General features: G+C 40.4%; 1 protein-coding gene across 1 annotated transcript in view; it reads left to right on the top strand.

The window, feature by feature from the left end:
* The window catches only part of LOC106720622 (mediator of RNA polymerase II transcription subunit 13), a 59,732-nt gene that overhangs the window by 27,968 nt on the left and 9,174 nt on the right, over window positions 1-22,590 (top strand). Inside the window, exons 3-8 of the mRNA XM_045686859.1 lie at window positions 15,325-15,409; window positions 18,307-18,390; window positions 18,711-18,907; window positions 19,056-19,189; window positions 19,425-19,571; window positions 20,021-20,109. Coding sequence (XP_045542815.1) covers window positions 15,325-15,409; window positions 18,307-18,390; window positions 18,711-18,907; window positions 19,056-19,189; window positions 19,425-19,571; window positions 20,021-20,109 — 736 coding nt within the window. The remainder of the gene's footprint in view (window positions 1-15,324; window positions 15,410-18,306; window positions 18,391-18,710; window positions 18,908-19,055; window positions 19,190-19,424; window positions 19,572-20,020; window positions 20,110-22,590) is intronic.

Raw genomic sequence — 22,590 nt, 5'->3', positions numbered from 1 at the left:
GGGCGATAGATAGTTTTATTATAAACTTATAAAGTACTAGAATATCTCGTATCTGTAGTCATATATTAACCCTTTCCTGTCTGACGGTACTTAGAAGTACCCCTACATTTTTCTCTAATAACGTAGGTACGAAAACACTTTATGTTAACTTCAACTGATGATCCTTTAGAGTACCGTTTCCGTAAGCCAATCACAACGCGTTATTTGAATTACCGCGTGATGTTGCCGAATAATTTGAAGAGCGAGTTACAACCTGTAGAACATTTCATCACTTCACGTTGCAGTGTAATTAGAATTGTTTTATAAATAGAATATCACAGGTAAGTCCTATTTTTTTTACAATCTAAGTTCTTAATATCTTTGGCTACATTTCTAAAAACTGCTCTACTGAAATATACGTTATTTTTTTTTAATATTTGATAAAAACTGACATGGACTTACAAGTACCGTCAGGTGAATGTAATCTCAAAAATTATGTGATTTTATGAAATACATACTCGATGAAGTGGTATTTTGTTTTATCATAAACGAATGTTTTTTATATTTTCATTATTGCTTGATCTATTTTCTTATTGTTTTAGTCATTGAAATGAACATTAAAAACATTAGTGCTCTGATTGAAGCTCTGTTATTAGAAGAACTTCCGGACTGCGACGAAGATTCTGATGCAGGCGTGTCCGATGATGAAGTTGAAAATCTTCAAGTACCCTCACCATGTGGCTTCGATGAGGTTTTCGAAAAAGCTCTACACAGTATCTTTGCCGAAGTTCCGCCGTCGTCGCCGCCAAATGAAAATGTAATGGAGTGCCCTATAAATCAGGAATCCACATCTAAAGTTCAGACTGATCTTCTATCTGCAAATACGTCTTCACACCGAACTAACCAGCGATTACCCGAACCAAACCGTAAATGGAAAAAGAGGAACCTAGACACAATTTTACCGGAATACATTGCAGATACTAAAGTTGTAGAAGACTGTTTTGCTCACTGTACAACACCAACTGATATATTTTTAGTATTGATTGGAGATATTATTGACAATATCGTATACCAAAGTAACCATTATGCCACTCAGAAAGGCAAGGTATTGAACCTGAAAAAGGAGGAACTTCTAACATTTATAGGTATGAATTTTTTTATGGGTTACAATACTCGTCCGGCGTGGAGAGACCATTACTCTTCGGCACCTGATCTCAACCGATGGTTGATTCGCTCAATAAAAAATTTCAAGAAGTGTATCATGGTACTCGCGAGCTGAGTGTAGATGAGTCAATGGCTAAATTTAAAGGTAGGTCAGTCTTGAAACAATATCTATCTATGAAGCCTATAAAAAGGGGGTACAAGTTGTGGTATCTTGCTGACCAGAGGGGTTATATAAAGAAGTTTCAAATTTACCAAGGAAAAGACGAAGAACTGAACTCAAAATTTACCGGCTATGGCTTGGGAGAGAAAGTAGTCTTGGAGTTAACAGAACAAGATTGGGGTAAAGGAAAGGTAGTTTACTTTGATAATTTTTTCTCGTCTGTTGCTTTGCTTGAGAAACTGAAAACTGAAAACACCTACGCATGTGGAACTGTGCGAAGCAATAGAAAAAAGGGGCGACAGTGATCATCGATAATTAATACCTTTTAATTTAATAATTAATAAATCATGGCTGGATCTCATTGCTATTATCATTTCTATCGAAGTTTCTAACATTGTGATAACACAAAGTTCCTGTCGGTACTTTAAAGTCTAGGTCTTGGAAATAGTACTTCTAGGTAAAATAAAAATCTAAAAAAAATATGTGCGTTTCCTGTTACCTACCTTATTATAAAAATAAAGTTCAAAAGCGGAAATTGGTTAAAAAACACTACCCCGGGGGGAAAGGGTTAAGGTATCTAAGGGCAAAGGCAGGGGTTAGCCAGTGTTTGGTATCTGTGTATGCTAATGACCGTGGGCGGTGTGCATGGAGTGCGGTGCGGAGGCGGGAGCGGGCGCGAGTATCGATCTCCCCGAGGACGGCAGGGCCGGGGCGAGCACCATGCTGCCCGTTCCACTTCCCGCCTTCGCCACGTGTCGACTACTTTTCAAGGACACACGATTGAAAGAGTGAAGTCGTGTTGCCTTTGTCTTGTTCCAGCTGCAATATGTATTGGTTATCATCACGTTAAAACTGGAGCGTTTCTCGTTATGTGAAGATTTACCATAGGGAAATGTTTGAAAAACGTATTTTTTTCCCCAAGTGTTAGGCGAATAAATTCTAGTAGATCTATATTGCTAAGCTGTTTTGTGTTCACAGCGAGCTTGTATAAATTTAAAAGTTATCATAGATTTCCTTAAACAGTGCGGTATAGTATTCGTCGGTTGTTTACTTCCTTGGTGTTGGTACGAAATTCTGTCCAGCCTGGAAAAACATAAAATCATTTTTCTATTATAAGTAATTTATACGTTTAATAAGAGAACATATATTGCAATATATCATTCAAAATAATTATGAAATAATCTTGTTATAATGATCACTAAACAAGTCAAATAGATGTACGGCAAAGTTTGTCAATGTTCCACAACAGTAAATACGATGTGGCTACAGTAGTATGGGTGGGCGTCGATTGCGGCGCGCGATAAATTAGGTGCGAAGACGGCGCGCCGGTAAGTGGCACCGCCGGCTCCGACAGCGATGCGGTACAGGCACGGAGCGGGCCCGGTACAGCGCTGATCAATACCCCGCTTGCCCCCGCCGTCAGCCGGCACACGCCCCGCTACATAGACATATGATGACAAACTCTATACCTCTATTCTCATACATGATCTTGAAGATTAATCTTTATAATTCTAAATTTAACACAATTTGGCATGAGTTAGTATGGATATGCTTAATGATTCTTGTAATTCTGTATACATACGTTGGCTAGTTTAAGCGTACAATAATAAGTATAAAAACTACTAACTTCTTTAATGCGAGCCGATAATTCTCACTAGTCACTTATCTAGTGTTTGACTTTAATATGAACAACCGCGGCAAGTTTATCTACGGAGATAAAGTATTGACGCACATGCTTTGAAACTTTTAATACATCTGTGAAATTCTAAGCGATCCCCTCGTTCGTCTATCATTGATAAGTCGTCCTAGACGAGACGAGAATTCTCGCGAAAAACTCGGATGCTCCTTCGATCGCATCTAAACTCCGGCCTCATAAGTATATCTCATCGGCCGCGGCACGTGTGCGTCTACCTCGTATTTTTTCTTACAAAAATACCCATTAAAATATGATATTCTTAAAAAAATCTGCTCACTTACTGCCTCTTAGGCGAAACAAAAATCGCCTGGTTAGCTAGAAACTAATTAACAACAGTTAAAAGGCCACCACTAAACAGATGCAAACGCCTCTCTCATATTTGTTAAAGAAATAAACAGAGCTGACACATCATACGTCTTGCTCGCTGTCATCTTTGAACGGGTGCCAAATACAAGGATTTCATTCACTACTCCGATTCACATTCACGCGCAAAAAAAAAAACTTTCTATAATTCTATTATAGTTAACTAAATAATACTTTACGTTCTTTGCATATTTGGACAAAGCCCAGACATAATACATTGAATTTGTGAATCCGTACAAATTTTGGTAACATAGGAGTGGATACGGCTTCCGCCGACCCCTTATCGATATCCGCGCAACGTACCTGCCCAACTACATCTGCCCGAGGACAAACAATCGCTTTAAAGGATATGTCAGTCTACGCTCCCCCAAGTCATTCCATAAGGAAACCGGAATATGTGTCTAGACGAGGACAGGCCGTGTCGCTGAGATTCCTAATCACGGGGCCGCTCGGAGTGTGCGGCGGCGGCGCGGGGCGGGGGGACGCGCTCACAATGCCACATACTGCGCCTCTCATTATGCTGATTACAGCCCATCCTTGATGTTCACTGGAATAGAAGTGTTTTCACATGTACAATGACAAAAAGGCATCAAGATACATGAAAGGGTAGTGAAGTAAACATTTTTTTTTACATAAACATTGGGCGCGTAATGTGTTGAAATTGTTCGATAAGTCTCTATTTGCAGCTAAACGGCCGTGAACGTGACATTTAATAATTAATCTACACTGACTACTCGAACAACTAATTATAAATATTACCTTATTCCTTATTGTTTGCTGTTTTATTGCCGCTTATATATTACGGTGACTGTTACGGCACTTTAGCAACTATGACTTCATTAAAAGGAACATGTAAAACAGATAAATTTGTGTAATTTAATTATAACTGTATTCCGTTCTGTCTTACGAACCGGTTTCCAAAGGTTTTGTCTACAGCACAGTATTTTTATCCTAATTGCTAAACTAGACATGTTTTAGCAACTAATGTTCGAGTACGAATTAAAATGCTTAGTTTATGAGCAGCGCAGTGCCCTGCGACAGGTTTGTGTGCCCGCGGTTAGCGTGACACCTGATCCTTGGCCGCCAGGGCACATTTCCCCGCACCAACTCGCGCCGCACAAGGACAGATATGGGGTTAGCGGACGCTCTCGCTGGCCTGGCACAACACACTATCTAATTGCGAGCCTCAGCTCTCACCGAATACCTACCGATTTAGCAAATCGACCGGTTCAATTTCTTGGTATTCTCGAATTCCGAGACCGATATAAATTGCCCACGACACGGTGCGCGAGAGGCGGCTGCCCGAATTCCTCGCGACGCGCCTTTCTATAGTAGACCCCGTCACTTGACCGGACACGAAACTTTTTGTACTCGTAACGATAATGTATAATGTTTTACAAACCTGTTAATCGCTTTTGTTTATTGTTTTGCAGACATAAAATACAATTTAATGAACAGATAAAGTCGTGTATTTGGTTGTATAGATATAATTTTGTATGTGACAATGTCGTTTTTAATACTACTGCTTTGTAAAACATACAAACTGAATAGTCATTGCTTTTTCACTACACAATTGATTTAAAAGAACGTAGTAATAAATTCAGTCGCTAAGCGGAGTTGTGTAGTGGTAGCGAATATTGGTCCGCGGGCCGGTACGGCGAGTAAATTGTGCAGGCAGGTTGGTGGCGCGGGCCAGATGTGCCGCGCGGCGGGCCGCAGTCGTTGACCCCCGTCCTGCGACCCGCGTCCTGCGCCCCTGCGCCCGACGACCGCTCCCGATGCCTTCCCGACTGCTGGCACTATATCACATCGCACGTGATAGTCCACATACCGCTTATGTCTCTGCACTATCGAATAATATTTCTTTCAACCTACAAATAGTAAAATAAGTACTTTACCCATTAATCTGCTGTAACTTTTAAAGTCACGATTCACCGTTGTAAATTACTCTAGATAAGTAATTTTTTAAAGTGACGCGTTTCATGCAAACTCGAACGGGCGAGAGTTTTGACGGCGCTATCTTGTTTAAACATTATCTCACTAGCGGCGCAGCGACGATCACTGTGACGTGGCGAGATAAGAGACGCGGCCGCCTTGTCCTGCCAACATGGCTATGGGACTCGACAGGCGAACAGGACAGTCAAATCGCTGCACATTATTGTTGTCACAATATTTGGTGACTATTTTTGATTGATTTACTTAGTTCATGTCAAATGATGAGTTGATATTCAAATGTTAAATAAAAACGCGAAAAAATCACACAAAATAGAGTTTTAAAAATAAATATTTTAAAGTTTAACTTTTATATCGGGATTTAAACAGCAGATGAGGGTGTTTATAATATTTGTGGTCACTTGTTTATGTTTACCATAGCATTGTGCGACTACGAAGGCGAAAATGTAGAAAAATAATGTGCAATGGATTGTTCCTTTTTCTCTATTCAACAGCTTCGTGCATAGAAATCGTACACAAAACAATGCATTGCGGGCTGTGTGATGAAGCGTTCGCAACGAAATGCAACGCTACATTAGGCGCCTAGCCTTTTGTTAGCTTCGGATTTATATGTGTAAGTAAGAATACGTGATAAATAAAAATAGCAGCCTATCTATTTACTGGAAAATAAGCAGTACTAGCACTAGCTAAGTTTTTAATTTTTGTTTTAGAGTCGGTGACATGGAATATTTAGGCCATTCGGTTTAGATTGTACTTTAAAATTGTCTTATTTATTTTAATGCAGTTTAAAAGTTATTTAGTTATATGGCAACAATGTATAAATTCATGTAAATATTAATGTCTGTTCTTGACATATTACATATATCGAAAACTAAAAAGGAACTAATTATCGTTTATTGATGAAATCGCTAGCCACTTGTTTTACGGGACATATTTTTTAAAAAGGTCATTGGTACACGATGTCAGGCGTTTGATTCGGAAAGTCCAAATTTAGAAATAGTCCATTCATTCACTCGGGCCTTGTGAATGATAAGTTACTTAATAGTAATTACGACTTCACCATAAAAGTAAGCGAGAAAAATGTTGTATGTTCATATGCCGTACGATAAGCGGACTTGTTAATGTTACGTATGGACAAATAAATCACGTTTGTAAGTGGCCACACCGTTACCTGATTGATAGAGCGGCGTAGGAGTCTTAAGGTTAACGCGCATTGTTCTACTCTTCGTCCAACCGGCGTTCACTCGCCGTCGTTTCAACGTCGTCGATGATTTTTAGCATAACCATTGTACCGGCACCGGGTGAATGAAGAGTGTAGCATTGCGTGTTAACCTTTATTCCTTACATGGTTTCTTGCAATTTTTTTTAAAATACGTGTAAGTTATAAATGGGAATATTAACACTAGGGTTTAAAAACTTGGGTATGTTATTTTGCAGTCCCATAATTTTTATAAAACTTTAACATATTAATCAAATAAAATTTAACTATATAAAGTTATTAAATATCATTGGACATAAAAAACGAGTTGTTTACTATAAATAATGTACAGTAACGAGCAATTCACACAAATAATGTAGATAAGCTTGTTGAATGAGTGCATCTTGTGTAGCGCAACAGTGTGTTAACTGGGCTTACGTACTATCGCGAGTACCCGACTACATAATGCCACTGCGCCGCGTTAAGCCACTGCTAATGATGCAGTGGCCTCGGAGTCACCGCGCCGCGCTGCTACGTCACGTGCAGGCACCATTGCGCGCCGGAGAGCGGTGCCGCGGCGCCGGTACAACTCGCCGCCGTCGATGTACCGCAATCCTCGAGATCTAAGTGGATCTGCGTCGAGGCCGTGGGAAAGTAGTGCCGCAGCTCAGAAGCCGCCCGCCGCGCTCATAACGGTGAAGCTGGAATGTTCCAACATCGCGACGAGGAACTACGCAATAAACCACGTTTCACGAACATACCACTACTGCCGAATCGCTTTATTACACTTGTCTGGTTAAAACATTTTTATAAAGTCAATGACGTTGTGGTGAAAGTGGTTGAGCTTTAGACTTGTATGAATGTAGATTACTTATAGTTTCAGAAATATCTGCTATTCGTAGATTTTTTTAGTTGTGCCCTTTGAATTAAGTAATATAAAAATTCATATTGTGCTTTTGTGAAATGAAAGAGAAGATGGGTTCAATTTTTATTTTATGTCACATTTTCCAGTGACTGGAACTCTAGTATATTGGTAAGCAGCACCCCGGATTGCGAGCGCGCACTCGCACCGCAAGCGCTGCACTAGCGAGCCCCCGCGGGGTTGTTGAACGTGCACTCGCACCGTTTTATTAATAAGTCCGCGTGACGCGCATCGACAGAGAGCGCGCGACGCAACGCCCACCGACAACATCAACACCGCCGGCGCATGTAATTCCAAACAAAAATACAAAGCAGTTTTGCACACTGTATCGATCGGGATATATGTAAATACATCAAACCCAGGCCACCTCGCAGAGTAACGTTATTTTATTTTATACTAGCGACCCGCCCCGGCTTCGCACGGGTGCAATGCAAAATATACCTACTACAGAATAAATGCACAATTTATTTAAGGTACTTAAATGGATAAGGATTAATGCTGTATTGTTTAAAATCACTTCGTAAAAGAATAAAAATGGTTATGCTGGGTTATCCCTAAGAGATAGACATATACCATCGCGGACTTTTTTGTTGAACTTTTTAAGGTGAACAATACTGTAGTACATTATTTTGGTCTATCTCGTAGGGTTCAACCAGCGTTTGCAATATAAGCGCAAAAAAAGTGCTTATTTACGACATCACATTAGAAAACTTTAAATTTATCAGTGTTTCTCTACTATATTATGCATTTATTATACATACAAACCTTCCTTAAGAATCACTCTATCTATTAAAAAAAATCGCGTCAAAATCCGTTGCGTAGTTTTAAAGATCTAAGCATACATACGGACATACAGCGAAAGCGACTTTGTTTTATACTATGTATTGATAAAGTCAAATATGAAAAACCAACTGTTTTAAATTTAAAGAACTTATACATTTTTTCTCGAACTATAGCAGATACAGTTATATACCCTATGTGACGTCACGGCCGGGATTCAACCGTGGCGCGAGCGGTGCCGTTACCGCTGCCCTGTCTGTCATTTCACGCCTCTTTACATTCTATTTGGAACACTTGATAGCTTTCGCGGAGGTTCATTTAGTTAGGTTTTACGATGCCAATTATAGTGCCGCTCACTGCTGCATAACCGAGGACGTTGAAGGAACGGTATTTTGTCTGTTTTGTAATGAGACTTTCAACCGGTTACAGTTTGCCGTCCTAACTTTGATTATTTACGGTCTCGTGAAATTAGCTTTGTTATTGTTGAGAAAACGAATTGCTCGCATACGGTTATATCAGAATCTAGGTCATTTGTTGAAGTATATTATGTAATTGTTTGGCCATTAGAAGAACATGAAAAGTGAAAATGTGTTGACGCGCTGCAGAAATGTAAAAGCTAAAGTACGTGGATGTTGAGTGTGAGCGGTGCACGATCGTCTTGAAGCTTGCCCACTTGTCTCCACATAATGATTAATCCGTACGCGACGGAAACAATGCGGCCGCGAGGGTGGCACAGCAGTGGGGCGCCGCGCAGATGCTCGGACCGACGCCCTCACTCCGCAGCCGCCCACGCACACCCCGCACGCGCCCGCGGTGCGATCCATAGCCACCGCGCCACCCCACGTCGCACCCTGAGGCCCTGAGCTCTGCTGTAATGCACGCCGACACTAGCCCTCTTACAAAACTCGTAACAAACTAAACATAAATAAAACCTTTTCGCTGGTATCATCAGCCAAAAGTCCTTAATTGCTTAACAAACGTAGGCCTCTTCCAAAGACCCCTGCCGCTTTACCAGTGTGATTGTTGACCACATCTTCAAATTCTCATTATATAAGACCATTCTTCATTTATATCGTTGGATGCAATCTGAAAAGACGAAATCGGTCTTCGTTCCTACAAAAAACAGAATTTTTCGGACAATTAAATCTAAATAACCTGGCAATTATGTGACAGTTCTTTCAAAATAAGACGTTTCCTACCGAGGGAGCCATTGAGGGTATATGTAGAGTAGGCACCGGTGTAAACGACTTCAAGTTAATCACTAAGCCAATTTGTGATTTCTTGGCAATTACATCTCGTTATCACATTTTATTTCTCCGTTTACTTTTGATACAATCGCTTTTTTTTACATTTTAGTATGCATTCTAATTAGAAAAGTAATAACATTTTCTATATAGGCATTTAATTACAAATAACGAAATCACCAGTACAAATGACCCTTTAAATGTTAAAATACATGGATATTATGTAATAAAGACGCAATGGTGTATTTATGGTTGTAAGTGTGGAGGGGAGCGTTGCCATCGGGCCGCGAGCGTTGTGACGATAGCGCCGTGTGTGACGTCACGGGCACGTGGGCGCGTGCGAGCGGGACACCACTAGTGGCCCCGAGGGCGCCTGCAAATTGACAGATTTCCACGCGTTCGATACCATCTTGAAAAGGCATTATATTGGGGTCGAGGGTGGTCTACCTTACGCCTCCGAGTTGCCATTTTCATTGCACATCACATTAACAATAATATTATCAATAAATAAATAACATTTAGGTACATGAAGCGAAGTCTGAAATGGAAAATAAATGTCTAATTAATCGACTATTCAAAACTGAATTTTTCTATTTTATACTTACTGAAATTAGCCTACGATGATTATTACTATAGGTTCATTAGTCATTAAAAGGGCGTCGATTCTTACAGTTTTCTATTTCACAACGGTAAATACGTCAAACATTACATCCCAAGCGCCTCTCGTTATGAATTAATGCTTATTATATTTTGAATTTGTCTTAAATATTTTCAATGGTCAGTTTACATTTTAGTTTGAGCCGCGAAGGACCTACGTGTTTCATATTTGTCTCGAATCTAGTATTCTGTTGCGAGCGTAATATCAAAACAATGTTTAATAGATCTGGTTTGTGTACTTATGGTAGCGTGTGCATACACTCAATACCGGTTTTTGTTGGCCGCGGCGTCCGTGCAGCCGTGCACTGAGACAGCTACCGCCTGCCTCCTGCCGCCTCCTCTGCACACCAAATACATACATACGCATCGTAACTACTTAATACAATAATAATTAAATAAAATTTTCATATGAGAATCAAATCAAAAATGTTATTCAATTTCATGTTCTTTCTTCTAAAATGATTTATCAAACAAATATAAAAAACAGTGATAAAAATTATCGGTAGTTTATCATTGATGCTATTAAAATATTTTTTATGAATCAAAATGTAGGTCAGTTTAAAAAGTGTTCCTCTCTCGCCCACCAGATGTAGATGGTAACATCTGGTACGCGCCTTTTGCTTTCACGCACACAGTTTGGCTCATTAATAATCTATAATTTGTAGTATTATGTAATTTCTGACCAAAAATCACCTTAAACATATGTTTTTACTGTAGATAGAAAAATGTAATAAGAAAAAGGTTATTTTTTTTTATGTATTGATAATTTTAAAATGTTGGGATATATTGTAACAGAATTTGCTGATGAAGTAACTTTGTTGCCGTCACGCTTTCTATTTCGCCATGCTAATCGATAATGGAATCTAGCGTGTTAATTTGTAATCAAACGACACACATCGATTATGTACTAGTTAGGGCTATGTATACAAATAAAACATTTGTTAACATCTATGTAATTGTTCAAGGCGTGGTGTACAATACACACAACACTTTAGGCGAGTTATTCAATATACTCGCAGAGGGTCTGCAGGGAGCGATGGCGGTTAACCTCGCGCCGCGCTGACGTGTCTACGTGTCTTGTGTCTTTATAACTATGCATCGCTTGTATATAACATATAGCAACAGAATATGTATTGCATGATTAGCAAATGTTTGATGCCAGTAGTAGATAGGGAAACGACAGTGATAAACCAGGATTTTAAAAGACAGTAATGTAGGCACCGTCTCTTTCACCGTCGCTTTTGTCCACTATTACATGTTGGTAACAGAAATATTTAAACGGTCGCCATACATGTGATTTAATTATTGTATTTTTTTTTTAATATAAATTGATGGAAATAGAAAGAAAATTTTCTAGACCTTCGGCATGGAGTTCTGGAGTTATAACAAAGCCAGAAAGAGCGCGGGGCATATTCGGAAGTTCGTTTGGTAATCGGTCGATTATTGTATTGGACCCGCGCCGTCATACCGCTCGCCGGTACCTACTCGTATAAACAAACAAAAGATTCAGAAACACTGCGCTGTGCTTAGCATGCCTGTCGCGATCTCTGCGCTGGCTCCAACTCACGCCGAGCTCTCTACCTACGACACAATGTTTGTTATACCTTTATAGTTTTCCTTATGGAATTGATTGGTACGAGCGTACCGCTAGCATGATTGCAGTAAAGGTTGCGTCCTGCAAAGGATACGCTTAGCAGTAATATATTTTTAACATTCTTGTCCTAAGATTTTTCTTATAAATCTTAATTTGTGTATATCAGCTTTAAAAATATGGTTTCAGTAGTGGAGTTTTGTGGCGTTGACGGTTGGGAATTTCGTGTGATCTTTTATAACGAAAGTATGGAATGTAAACTAGTATCGAATGCACTTGCTACTAGTAAATGTATGTGAAAGCGTCCACTGATCGCGTTGTTGACGTGGTGTCGCCGCTGTGGGCCTAAGAAAGTGAGCAGCCGCGTACATTGTTGCTTTATGGATCATAATAAATCTCAGCAATCCATTAGTCCCTCGTTAAACGGCATGTTTATTGCCGACACGTCCGCCGCGCGGCTGCGTCTTCGTGCACCCGCTCTCCCGTTCGCCCGCTCGCTCATTATGTAAGGCACCGTGTTTACGTCGCATTCGAGGACAAATTAACATTAAATTATCGTATAACATTTTTTGTTATGACGTTGTAATTTTGTAATGATTTCTTTATTGAATATCAATGTAACAAATTATTTTATTACAAGTTGTCAAATTATACAAATTGCAGCCAAGTAAATTTATGTTAAAGTTGTTGCAATCATTTAGAAACGTATATTGTAACACTTCGGTGCCATGGTTTTTCTCACGTGAATATAAAACTTTAAAGCCGTTTCACAACAAACAGCGCTATGGTATCAGTGATAAGCGATTGGAAATTAGCGCTGGGCGGCGCGCGCCTGGCTATCGATCCCCGCCGCGCCCCGCCCTGCCGTGCCCCGCGACACTCCACACCCCCCGCTGCACGGCCTTGAACCTTGTGCACACAGCGTATGCACCACCATGGTGCTCTCGTCTTAACCATACGCATTGAGAACTGAGGGGTCATGTCTTTGTCCAACAAACAGCAAAGCGTTTAGTGTAAACTTAGCATTTTCTATGAGTGTATTTTTTCATTTTGTTGCCGAACGAGAAATTATCTCCTTATCTCAAGATGTGCATATTATTGGAAAACGTATTTTATGATGAAACTGTATCTGTTTAACATACTTAACTTCAATTTGTATTTAAACAATATTAAAACGATGAGTTTCTGAATAATTAAATAACACCACTTAAATTGTTGATTGACTTTCTCCGATTAAGGTGTGTTAAAGGACGGCTAGTATCAATTTCCGCTACAGATATGTAAATTTATTGACCGTTCCCTCGATTCTACAATGTATACATTCGTAAATATGTTGAACGAACAAATTGATCACACTTCTTTTGTAATAGAGATTATTGTTATCTCTATTTTGTCAAATATAATGATTTTGGTCTCAGAAACCAACGATTATTGAGATTTTCAGATTCCGAAATGTAACCCTCCATATACCTAATACTTCCATTTTGATGAAAACTTAAGTCGGACCAAGCGTATCGAAATCGATTTAACCTTCGGTATTGGCGATGTGGTATCCATTGATGTCAGTGGCGGGGCGGGACGAGTGCGGTCGTGACTGCGCGTACCGCCTCGCGTACCGGTACCGGCGGCAGAGTACGGTACGCGTACCGTTCGCCGGCGCTCGCGCGGCCTTGGGCCGCCGCCGAACCGAACGCGACAATAATTGCACGCGGTACCGCTGCACACCGCAACCGGTATTATGCCCCCACCACTAATACCTCCGCCCCTGCTGCGCCTTCGCAGCGCGCCTAGCTCGTCTTGTAACCTGTAAACTTCTAATTGCGTCAGGTCAGGCCCAAATTATGTATGTACTGTTGATAACATTTAATATGACGTTGACATTGGTTTCATAGACATTTATGTAAAATAAAACATTTCACTATTCCATCATGTAGGTATTTTAAAGCACAGATTATAACTTTTGCCTTTACCAAAGTTTAGAGGAGTTTTAAAAATATCTCAATAGTAATAGTTTACTTATTATACCTACTAACCGCGGGTTTCTGAGACCAAAATCCCGTTTAAAATTTTTTGTCAAAGATAATGACGGTAAATAAATTAAAACTAGATAAAGTGATCAAAAGTAACCAATGAAATTTAAAGAATTAATCGTGTACACGTTGAAGTTAAATAACTGCTAATTATTTATAACAATATATTATCAATCGGAACCGAAATCCTGAATTTTCTGCATGTTGTAATGTAACTCCGTGCGATGAAGACAAAGAACCGGGAAATGCCACTGTTTTACAAAGCATGTATCTAATACCGATGAGATTAAATCATCGCCGTTAACCTCTGCTTCTTACTGGAAAAACTAGTCCAGCTATGGAAAATAGCGCGCGGCCACCTGGAGCACGAATGTCAAGGCTGAAAGCTTGGAAACTCTCCAGCGCGCAGCTGCAGCGCTCGCGGCCGCCTCCCGGACACAATAACAACACTGCTTACATAAATACACCACTGCGGCTTCGCGCGGTTGTGCTCTAAAAGTTGACCGAGTGAACGCTCGGAGTTAGCGTCTCTTCCGACGGAAATATTTACATGTCGCACTCTATTGCGATATTCTAAGGTGGAAATTTCAATGTCAATTAAAATGTTAGCGAGTCGCATGTGTGTCGCGCGCGACGACAAACACGAGCACGTGCGCGCCGCGGCGCCCGCCTGACGTCAGAGCCCGCCCCTTGCGCGAGCGAGACGTGGTGCGCGCGGAGCGGCAACGTCGCGCACGGTTTGTTGTTGCACGACGCGCCGGCGATACCGCGGGTTTATCTTCCGATTGCCAATGCAACTATTTGCAGCGATCTTTGGCGGTGATCTCGCGGGCGCTTATCGCTTCCGCTTCCGCTTGCCGCTGCACTGCTACTGCACTGCCTTTGGCCGCTCCAACACATCACTTTCCTAATGCCGGAGGGGCTAATAGCGTATTATGACTTCATTAAATCAAGAGCCACCAAATTTTACGTTAAGTAAATAAATAAACGTATTTTTTATTGTTACGCCATTCAACTGAATTAGTTAATACCAATTCCATAAACCAGTAATAGAACGATAAATGCTTCTTGAAATTTCCCATTAGTGTGTACTAATTTTAGGAAAACTCAAACTAAACTCGAATTGATTAGTGGAAAAATTCCGCATCAACATCACCTGGAAATGGTGCTTGTTTGTTCCGTCTCTTTCGGCCTTGCTGAGTGTGAAATTCTGTGGAAAGATAGGCGCTGATGCGGTGCTGTTGTCATGACGCTAATTAAGTGGGTGACCAGGTGACGTCATACGCATATACGTGCAATAAAAGTAATGACTGTCAATGTCACTGTGCTTGAGTTTAAGAAAAGGAAATTCTGGTACCTGAATATTACTGGTACTGGTATTTCATTCTACTTCGGCTATGTTGCCATCGGCTATTTAAGAATTGTCTGTCAGATACTGTCTTCGTTGTAAACGCTATCGGTACTTAATAACAAAACTTGTGTAGCCGCTATGAAATCCACTAAAAGTTACTTTTTTTATATATATTAGACATTGCTTACAAATTATACAATAGTTTAGTACTGAACGGTTTATTTTTTTATTTGCAGAAGGCGACCACGGCTCATGGGAAAGTGGACTCTCCTACGAGTGCCGATCCCTGCTCTTCAAGGCATTGCATAACCTCATCGAAAGGTAAACAAAGTAAAGATTTATCGCACAAGAAGCAGCTTTAGCGATGTTTTATAATATCAATTAATTTAAATCTTCGCGTTAACGTATATATCGTCCCTGTGAATCATAATTAGTATGAGCGCGCGGATCGCGAGCTTATCTCCTGATGATCGCAACAAGCGTCACCGCGGTCGCGAACTTAAGCTATTTGATTATCATCAAAACACGTCAATGTTTACCGTAGGTTTCCACTGGCGGTTACACTGAGATGGATATCTAGGAAGTGTTAATCAGGAAATGTGTGCGGCGTAAACGATCCCATTGTTCTGCATGAAATTAATCTGTGAATGTATTTTTAGTGTCACCGCGGCGCTCTTTTATAACGTCACTTTAACGATGTCCACAAATTATTAACCGTTCTGTGACTAAAAACCTCCGTTTGATACAATGTCCACAGTCGTTGTGAAGGGTTTCGTGATACTTCATAAATTTTAAATATTTTAATTTAAAATCAGAGTCAGCCAGAGATAGAGACAGTCACATCAGTTTAATTAACTTCAATCGACAAAAGTAATATTTGCATCTTAAATAATTATGCTAACTGTAGAATTGTCATCGATGTCGGTATTGTTTTCGAACAATCGTAACGTTTTTAAACATTGTGGCGATGTGGCTGCGGTGTGGTGGTGTGGGTGCTATTACGGGGGCGAGCTGCAGCGCCCGCCGGCCGGTGGCATCTCACCGACGAACGAAACGCGAGCGGGTCGACGACCCCGCCGGCAGCCCGGCGCTTCTCGCATACAGTGCACCGCACGCGACCTCACCGCGACCAGTCTGCGACACACATTGTGCGCCGCTCGACTTCCCATTAGCTGACCATTGTCTCTATTAGATCGCACGATCAAACACAACCTTTTATGTTGATCGGGAATTTATCGTAGTTTTGAGGGCGAGATTATTGTGAGTAATAAGTGACATGTTACAAAAATACGTAGAAGAAAGGAAGGAAAAAAACCTCAGTAAAGCCAAATACGGAAAAACGCAGATACGTCATTATTCCTCAAGGTCACGGTACTTTTCCAGTTGAGGTGGCTTACTGTGACAACCAAATTTTTTGAAAACAATTTCTGCATATCCTCCATGTTTATTAGATTTAGGTATACCGAAGTCCAAAGAATATGTTTTTGGTAATTAATTTCCGTAATGTATATGTTTGTTTAAATAGATGATGCATTTCCATTTATTTGATATGAGATGGCGGCCTAGGCTGCGCTACTGTAGAAGTTCAATGTCGCATAGTGTGTCACCGCCGCTGTGAGACCGTTGTAACATAGATTAACGATATTATTTTTTTATTGGAACGAAGTTCTTCTTTTTTTACGTTTAATTATATACTATTTTACCTCATCTGAGTTCAAAATGTAGGTTCTCTGTGTAAGATGTAATCGCAACTAGCCTGACCATCGATAATAAATATAATATAGGGTTGTACATCTGTTTAGTGAAAGCTGACTGTAAAGCCATTTGTACACCTCTGTTACGTTAAATGATATAAAATAATACACAAAGGTTTTACACCACGACATTGAGTACAACAATGCAGCTGAGTATCGCTCAATGACTCATTAAACGTATCGATTATTGTATGAACTTGAAGTGTGTAAAGTTTACGCCGAGCTTTATGTCGCAACACATAGCAATTACTGCGAGCCGACCCGATAATTATTAAATTATTAACAAACAATTACATAATTATTTCCACTGTCGAGTAAATTGTTCGATACGCAATGGTATTTTCTCGTGATATTTGATATAATATAGTGTGACCGAAATGTATAATTTTTAGATTCAAAATGAATAACTATTGGAAATCTTTATTGTAGCAACAGTTCTATTTTTTCAGTTGAGCAATAAGTAGTAATAATTATTGTATTTGAACACGGGCAAAATAAGAGCAGACTCGTAGTGAAATCGACTTTAGTATTCGTAATAATAAGGTTAATATGAAAACAAAAATGTTCGTGACTTGTCCATTTAATACGTAATGACGTAATATGGACGTTATCTCAGTGAACGTTCAAATTATTCCATTGTACGTATCCCACTACTAAAGGTCATCGCGCACACTTCAAAAATCCTAAGATATGAAAGTAAAAAGTACGTACGTACGTACGTACTTTTTACTTAGGAAGGCCTATACCATGCAGAACAAGAACGCCGGCTTCTGTAGTGAATGTAGGTCTATGGTAGAAAACACCAACAAATGATGGCGTGACTGATAGTTAATCTTTAAATTCGGTTCTTTCAAACAATGAACATAAATCAAATTATATTAACGAACTTATTGAGCTAACGAACTAACTGGTGTTTATAAAATTCTAAACGTGCTAACGTGACGACGGCAAATTATCTTAAACATTTGAAGCATTACGCCGCCGTAAAGAAATATTATCGTTGAATTGTTTATTACGGGCGGCATGGCGGGCGGGTCGCTAAAGTGCGGTCCGCGTGCGATATTGAAACGATAAGCGGTAATGATGGGATTCCTGCTCCGCCTACTTCTCATTAACCGTTGCCTTTATAAATTATGTTATATAATAATTTTAATGTAAACGATTTTTTTTCTTATAAGAAATATAAAGTAAAAGTATGTAACCTACACTGCGTACCTTGCACCGTTACCGTTGTTTAATATCCTTGTGAGACCTATTCCTGCGCACTGGGCCAGAGGCGACGCGCTGTAAAATCAGCAATCGTAAAGGCAATATTAATTAATATGTGCATCGGTAGTGATGCATTACGACATCGCATTTCTATGACATAGAAGCCGCACCTGTGTCTTTTATTACTTGAGGAATATAAGCACTGCCATACCATGATCAAAGTTTATATTTATAAGATATTTATTATAATTTCAGATGCTTGTTATCGCGGGACTTTGTGAGACTGGGAAAGTGGTTTGTCCAACCTTACGATGGCGACGAAGAAGACGTCGGGAAAAGGTAACTACGACCACACGTGAACGCATTTTACTAACATAATTACGTTAAATTGATACCCATATGGAAGTAAAACTTGAAGCATTTCCTATGAATTGTTTCAAATGAAGCTCGGTGGAAACACTAGAGTTCACTTCCTATATTATGAATGAAGATCTCTGTGTTGCACCTGTTAAGATAGAGGTATAACTTCGTTCTCCTTCGAACATTTTACTACAAATAAGCAACATTTTATTTATGTTACATCTGATTTTTGTTTCCTTGCAAAACAATATTATGTGGTGTGTATATAAAGTAGTAATGTTTGTTTGTGTGTTTGTCAGTCCGTGGCACCTGTCGTTCTCGTTCGCGTTCTTCCTGCACGGCGAGAGCACGGTGTGCGCGTCGGTGGACGTGCGCCAGCACCCGCCCGTGCGCACGCTCACCACCAAGCGGCTGGCTCGTCTCGCGCGTCTCGCCGCAGACGACGCGCCACGCGACACACGCGACGCACGCCCCGACGCAGCACAACACGCCAACGGTAAAATACTCACTGCCCACCTCTCACTTTGTTGCTCATATTTGTTCTCAAATAATAAACTGAATTAAAAACGCCTTAAAGTTGCCGTCATTCACTTAGTTACATTAGCTTGATATCATCGATTTACGCAGTATTGTGGTTATTGCAGTGATCCTGGCGCCGTTCGGTCTGGAGGGTCGCGTGACGGGCCGCGAGTGGAGCGACGGCGACGCGGCCACGGCTCGTCTGCTAGACGCCTGGCGACAGCTCTACCCACTGGAGCACGGCTGCGGCGCTGTAGAGGTACGCACATTAACTTCGTGCAAGTCGTTGCACAAAACACAACTTTCAGTGTGGTGCACAATGCACCAATGCACAATGCACAATGACCTTGGGCTGCAAAAATATTTGAAAAGAACCATGTCACCTAATATAAAATGTTACTTTTAATCAATTTATGAATTGTTTTGTAGATGTAGAAACGTAGTTTAGTTGTAGGTTTGTTTGCTTGTGAAGCCTAATACAAGATGTGTTGCAGGTGGAGTGCGGCGGCGTGCGCATGCGTTACCCGCTGCCGTACGCGCTGCTGACGGAGATGGAGACGCCGGCCGCAGCGCCGCCGCCCGCCGCTGCCGCCCTGGCCGGCCGCACACTGCGCGCACTCACCACACCCCACCCCCACCAGGTACACCATCTACACCTCCCACACCACCTACATCTCTCACACCACCTACATCTCTCACACCACCTACATCTCTCACACCACCTACATCACCTACACCACCTACATCAATAGCACCACCTACATCACCTACACCACCTATATCACCTACACCACCCACACCACCTACACCACCTACTACCTAATTCTGTATTATCCTATTTTTGTATTATCTACTATCTATATAATATTTTTTTAATTAGGAAGTTGGAAACAGTGCTGACTTAGAAATGTGGTCAGTTCTGAGTAGACTTCCGAAATTAATGCAGGATATTTTCTGTCTATACAAGTATTCAGAGATTATGAATATAGTGTATCTCTTTATCCATACATCTAATTTTTCATTTACTTAATTCAAAAATGTTGATAGCTATTGGTAATTAGGATTTAAGAAAATGAAGTAACGTTTTCAGACGGCGGAGTTGTGTTACGGCGAGGCGGTGGGCGACAAGAGCGAGGACTTTGCTGACCCCACGCGCAAAACGCCCTGCTCCTGCGCAAAGTGAGTCCCCCGCCCCGCCCCGCCCCGCCCCGCCCCGCACACATACATTTACGTCCACGCCCATACAACACACACACGCACAAACACAAACATTTTTTTTGGGAAACGTGTACTGTATCGTAAACTGCTTTATCAAATATCAACTAAAAAAAACCTTAATTTATTTGAAATAAAAGCTATTTTGTACAGAGGAAATTTTTGTTATATTAAATCTTTTAAGCGATAATTGTATGTCTTGTAAGCCTTGATTCAGCAAAGGTCTGTAAATTTTTTTAAGGGATACTTTTTTTCTTCTGGGGGTGGGGATAGGGGGGGGAGTAGTAAATAACAGTAAATGATTCAGTGCTCATTTTCTAATAGTACAACATTAATACTGTAGATTGTTGAAGCATATAGAAGTAGTTGTACGAACATCGTGTGTATGTATTTATATATACATTATATTTTATATACAAATATAATTATATAGTTTACATGCATCGGAATGAAGTTGAAGCGTATCGAAGTCGGAGAAGATACGCTTAGAGCATAAAATGCATGATAATCTGTTATCGACCTTGTGTCGTGTTTACGACATTTTAGATTAAAGGTGTAGTTCACATGTAGACATGTAGATAGATAGGTAGATGTTATGTGAATGTTTTTTTTTTTAGTAAAAAATATAGTTTATTTTATAAATATATAGTATACTGTAGAGGGAAGTAGTTTTAAGTTTAGGCATCATTTTGATGCAAATTTAGCTATAGTTTTTAAGATCACGGAAATATCAATTGTTTATAGCTTTAACCCTTTCATGATAAAGAGAAATATTTTTCCTTTGTGCAATTATTATTTAATGGATATTTTTTTTACTGCATGTCAAAATAAAAATGTCCAAAGCAACAGTTTGTTAACGAAAAAATAACTGTTTTAAGATATTGTAGCTAGAATGTTGTGTTGTAAAGGTTAATAGTAATGTGAGATGTTGATATTTCCGTGTGAGCATTGCGCGTTGTGTCACCTCGCGCTCATCTCCGCTCTGCTCGTTCGTGTGACATCTAACTTAATTATATCTTTATTTGCAACATATATTTTTTATATCTAGTTTTTTTATTGCTTTTTAATTTTATTTATGTGAGACTTGACTGGTTATGGAGTTTTACTTAATTTGTAATAGATTTTTTGCGGGATGTATGTTTGATATGAAATAATTTTTGTCTAAGCTTAATTTGAGCAATTTAATATTTTAGTTTAATATTTTCTTATTTAATATAATATTATTGATATTAAAATATAAGAATTCTAGATTTTTGTTAAGGAATCTAATAGTGGATTTATAAAGATGTACAAGAAAGAAATTATGTTTATGTGCATGCATGACTTATATTTTTGTTCGCTTATTTATGTAGTGGTCTAGTTTGGTTAATCGCTTCCGCATGTTATTGATTTAACGAAGCGCGCTTGTTATCAAGTCTCACAGTTTAGTCGTACGTTTTGTGTATTGTAATTCTGGCGTTCGTTAGGTAGTGAGTAGAGCCGGTGGTAGAGTCGGTAACGGTCACACGGACGTGCGGGCGCGAGTAGTGCGCGGTGGTAGCGCGGCAGTAGCGCGGCAGTAGCGCGGCAGTAGCGCGGCGGTAGCGCGGCAGTAGTGCGGCCGGCGGCAGTAGCGTTGTGTTGTGCAGGTGGCGGCGCCGGCGCACGCCCCGCCCCCCGCCCTTCCACCGGCGAGCCCCTCGCCCCGCGCGCCCGCAGGCCCCCGCCCCCGCCCCCGCGCACCATGCGCCCGCGCATCACACGCTCTCTGCGCCGCGCACGCCGCGCGAACCAACGTGAGTACGCCCGCACCCGCACCCGCACCCGCACCACTTTATACTGGACCACGCGGTTGCAAGTGTTACACCGCACATCTGTGTACGTCCGACATTGACATGCCTCATTGGATCCGAAAACTGTTTAACTCGAACTGTGGTTCATCGAAACTATTTAATAACCTTGCAACTTACAAGTATAAACTGGTATTGTCATGTGTACAATGACACCGGGGAAGGAGTACATCATGAGAGCGGGGCTCGACGTCAACAGGTAAGGGCGGTGCAGGTCACATTTTTGACTTAAACGTAACCTGAAATACTCAAAATTTATCGAGCGCCCTACCAACTAAGGTAGGTTTACGTTATTGACACCGCAGACGAGATCACAAGTAAGAACTTATTGTATTCAATAAGCATTTAGAGCCAAAATGATGCAGTAGTGCTTGTTCGCATGTCAAAATGCCCGCTGAGCTTATATTTATGTAATATAGTGTATTGCATGTTTTTTTTTTGTCTTGGTAACTTTATGTCCATACTATTTCCTTCACATATAACTCGATCACTACATAACTTTGACAGCTTTGGGATTATATGAAATTATCTGTGTAAGTTTATAATTTAGTTGAAAACAATGAAAATGAGAAATAATAACAAACATATCTAAACAATTTTACCTCAGAAATTTCTG

The sequence above is a fragment of the Papilio machaon genome, chromosome 4 (genome assembly GCF_912999745.1).
Source record: "Papilio machaon chromosome 4, ilPapMach1.1, whole genome shotgun sequence".
Taxonomy (NCBI): Eukaryota; Metazoa; Arthropoda; class Insecta; order Lepidoptera; family Papilionidae; genus Papilio; species Papilio machaon.
This window is presented reverse-complemented; position numbering and strand designations above follow the sequence as displayed.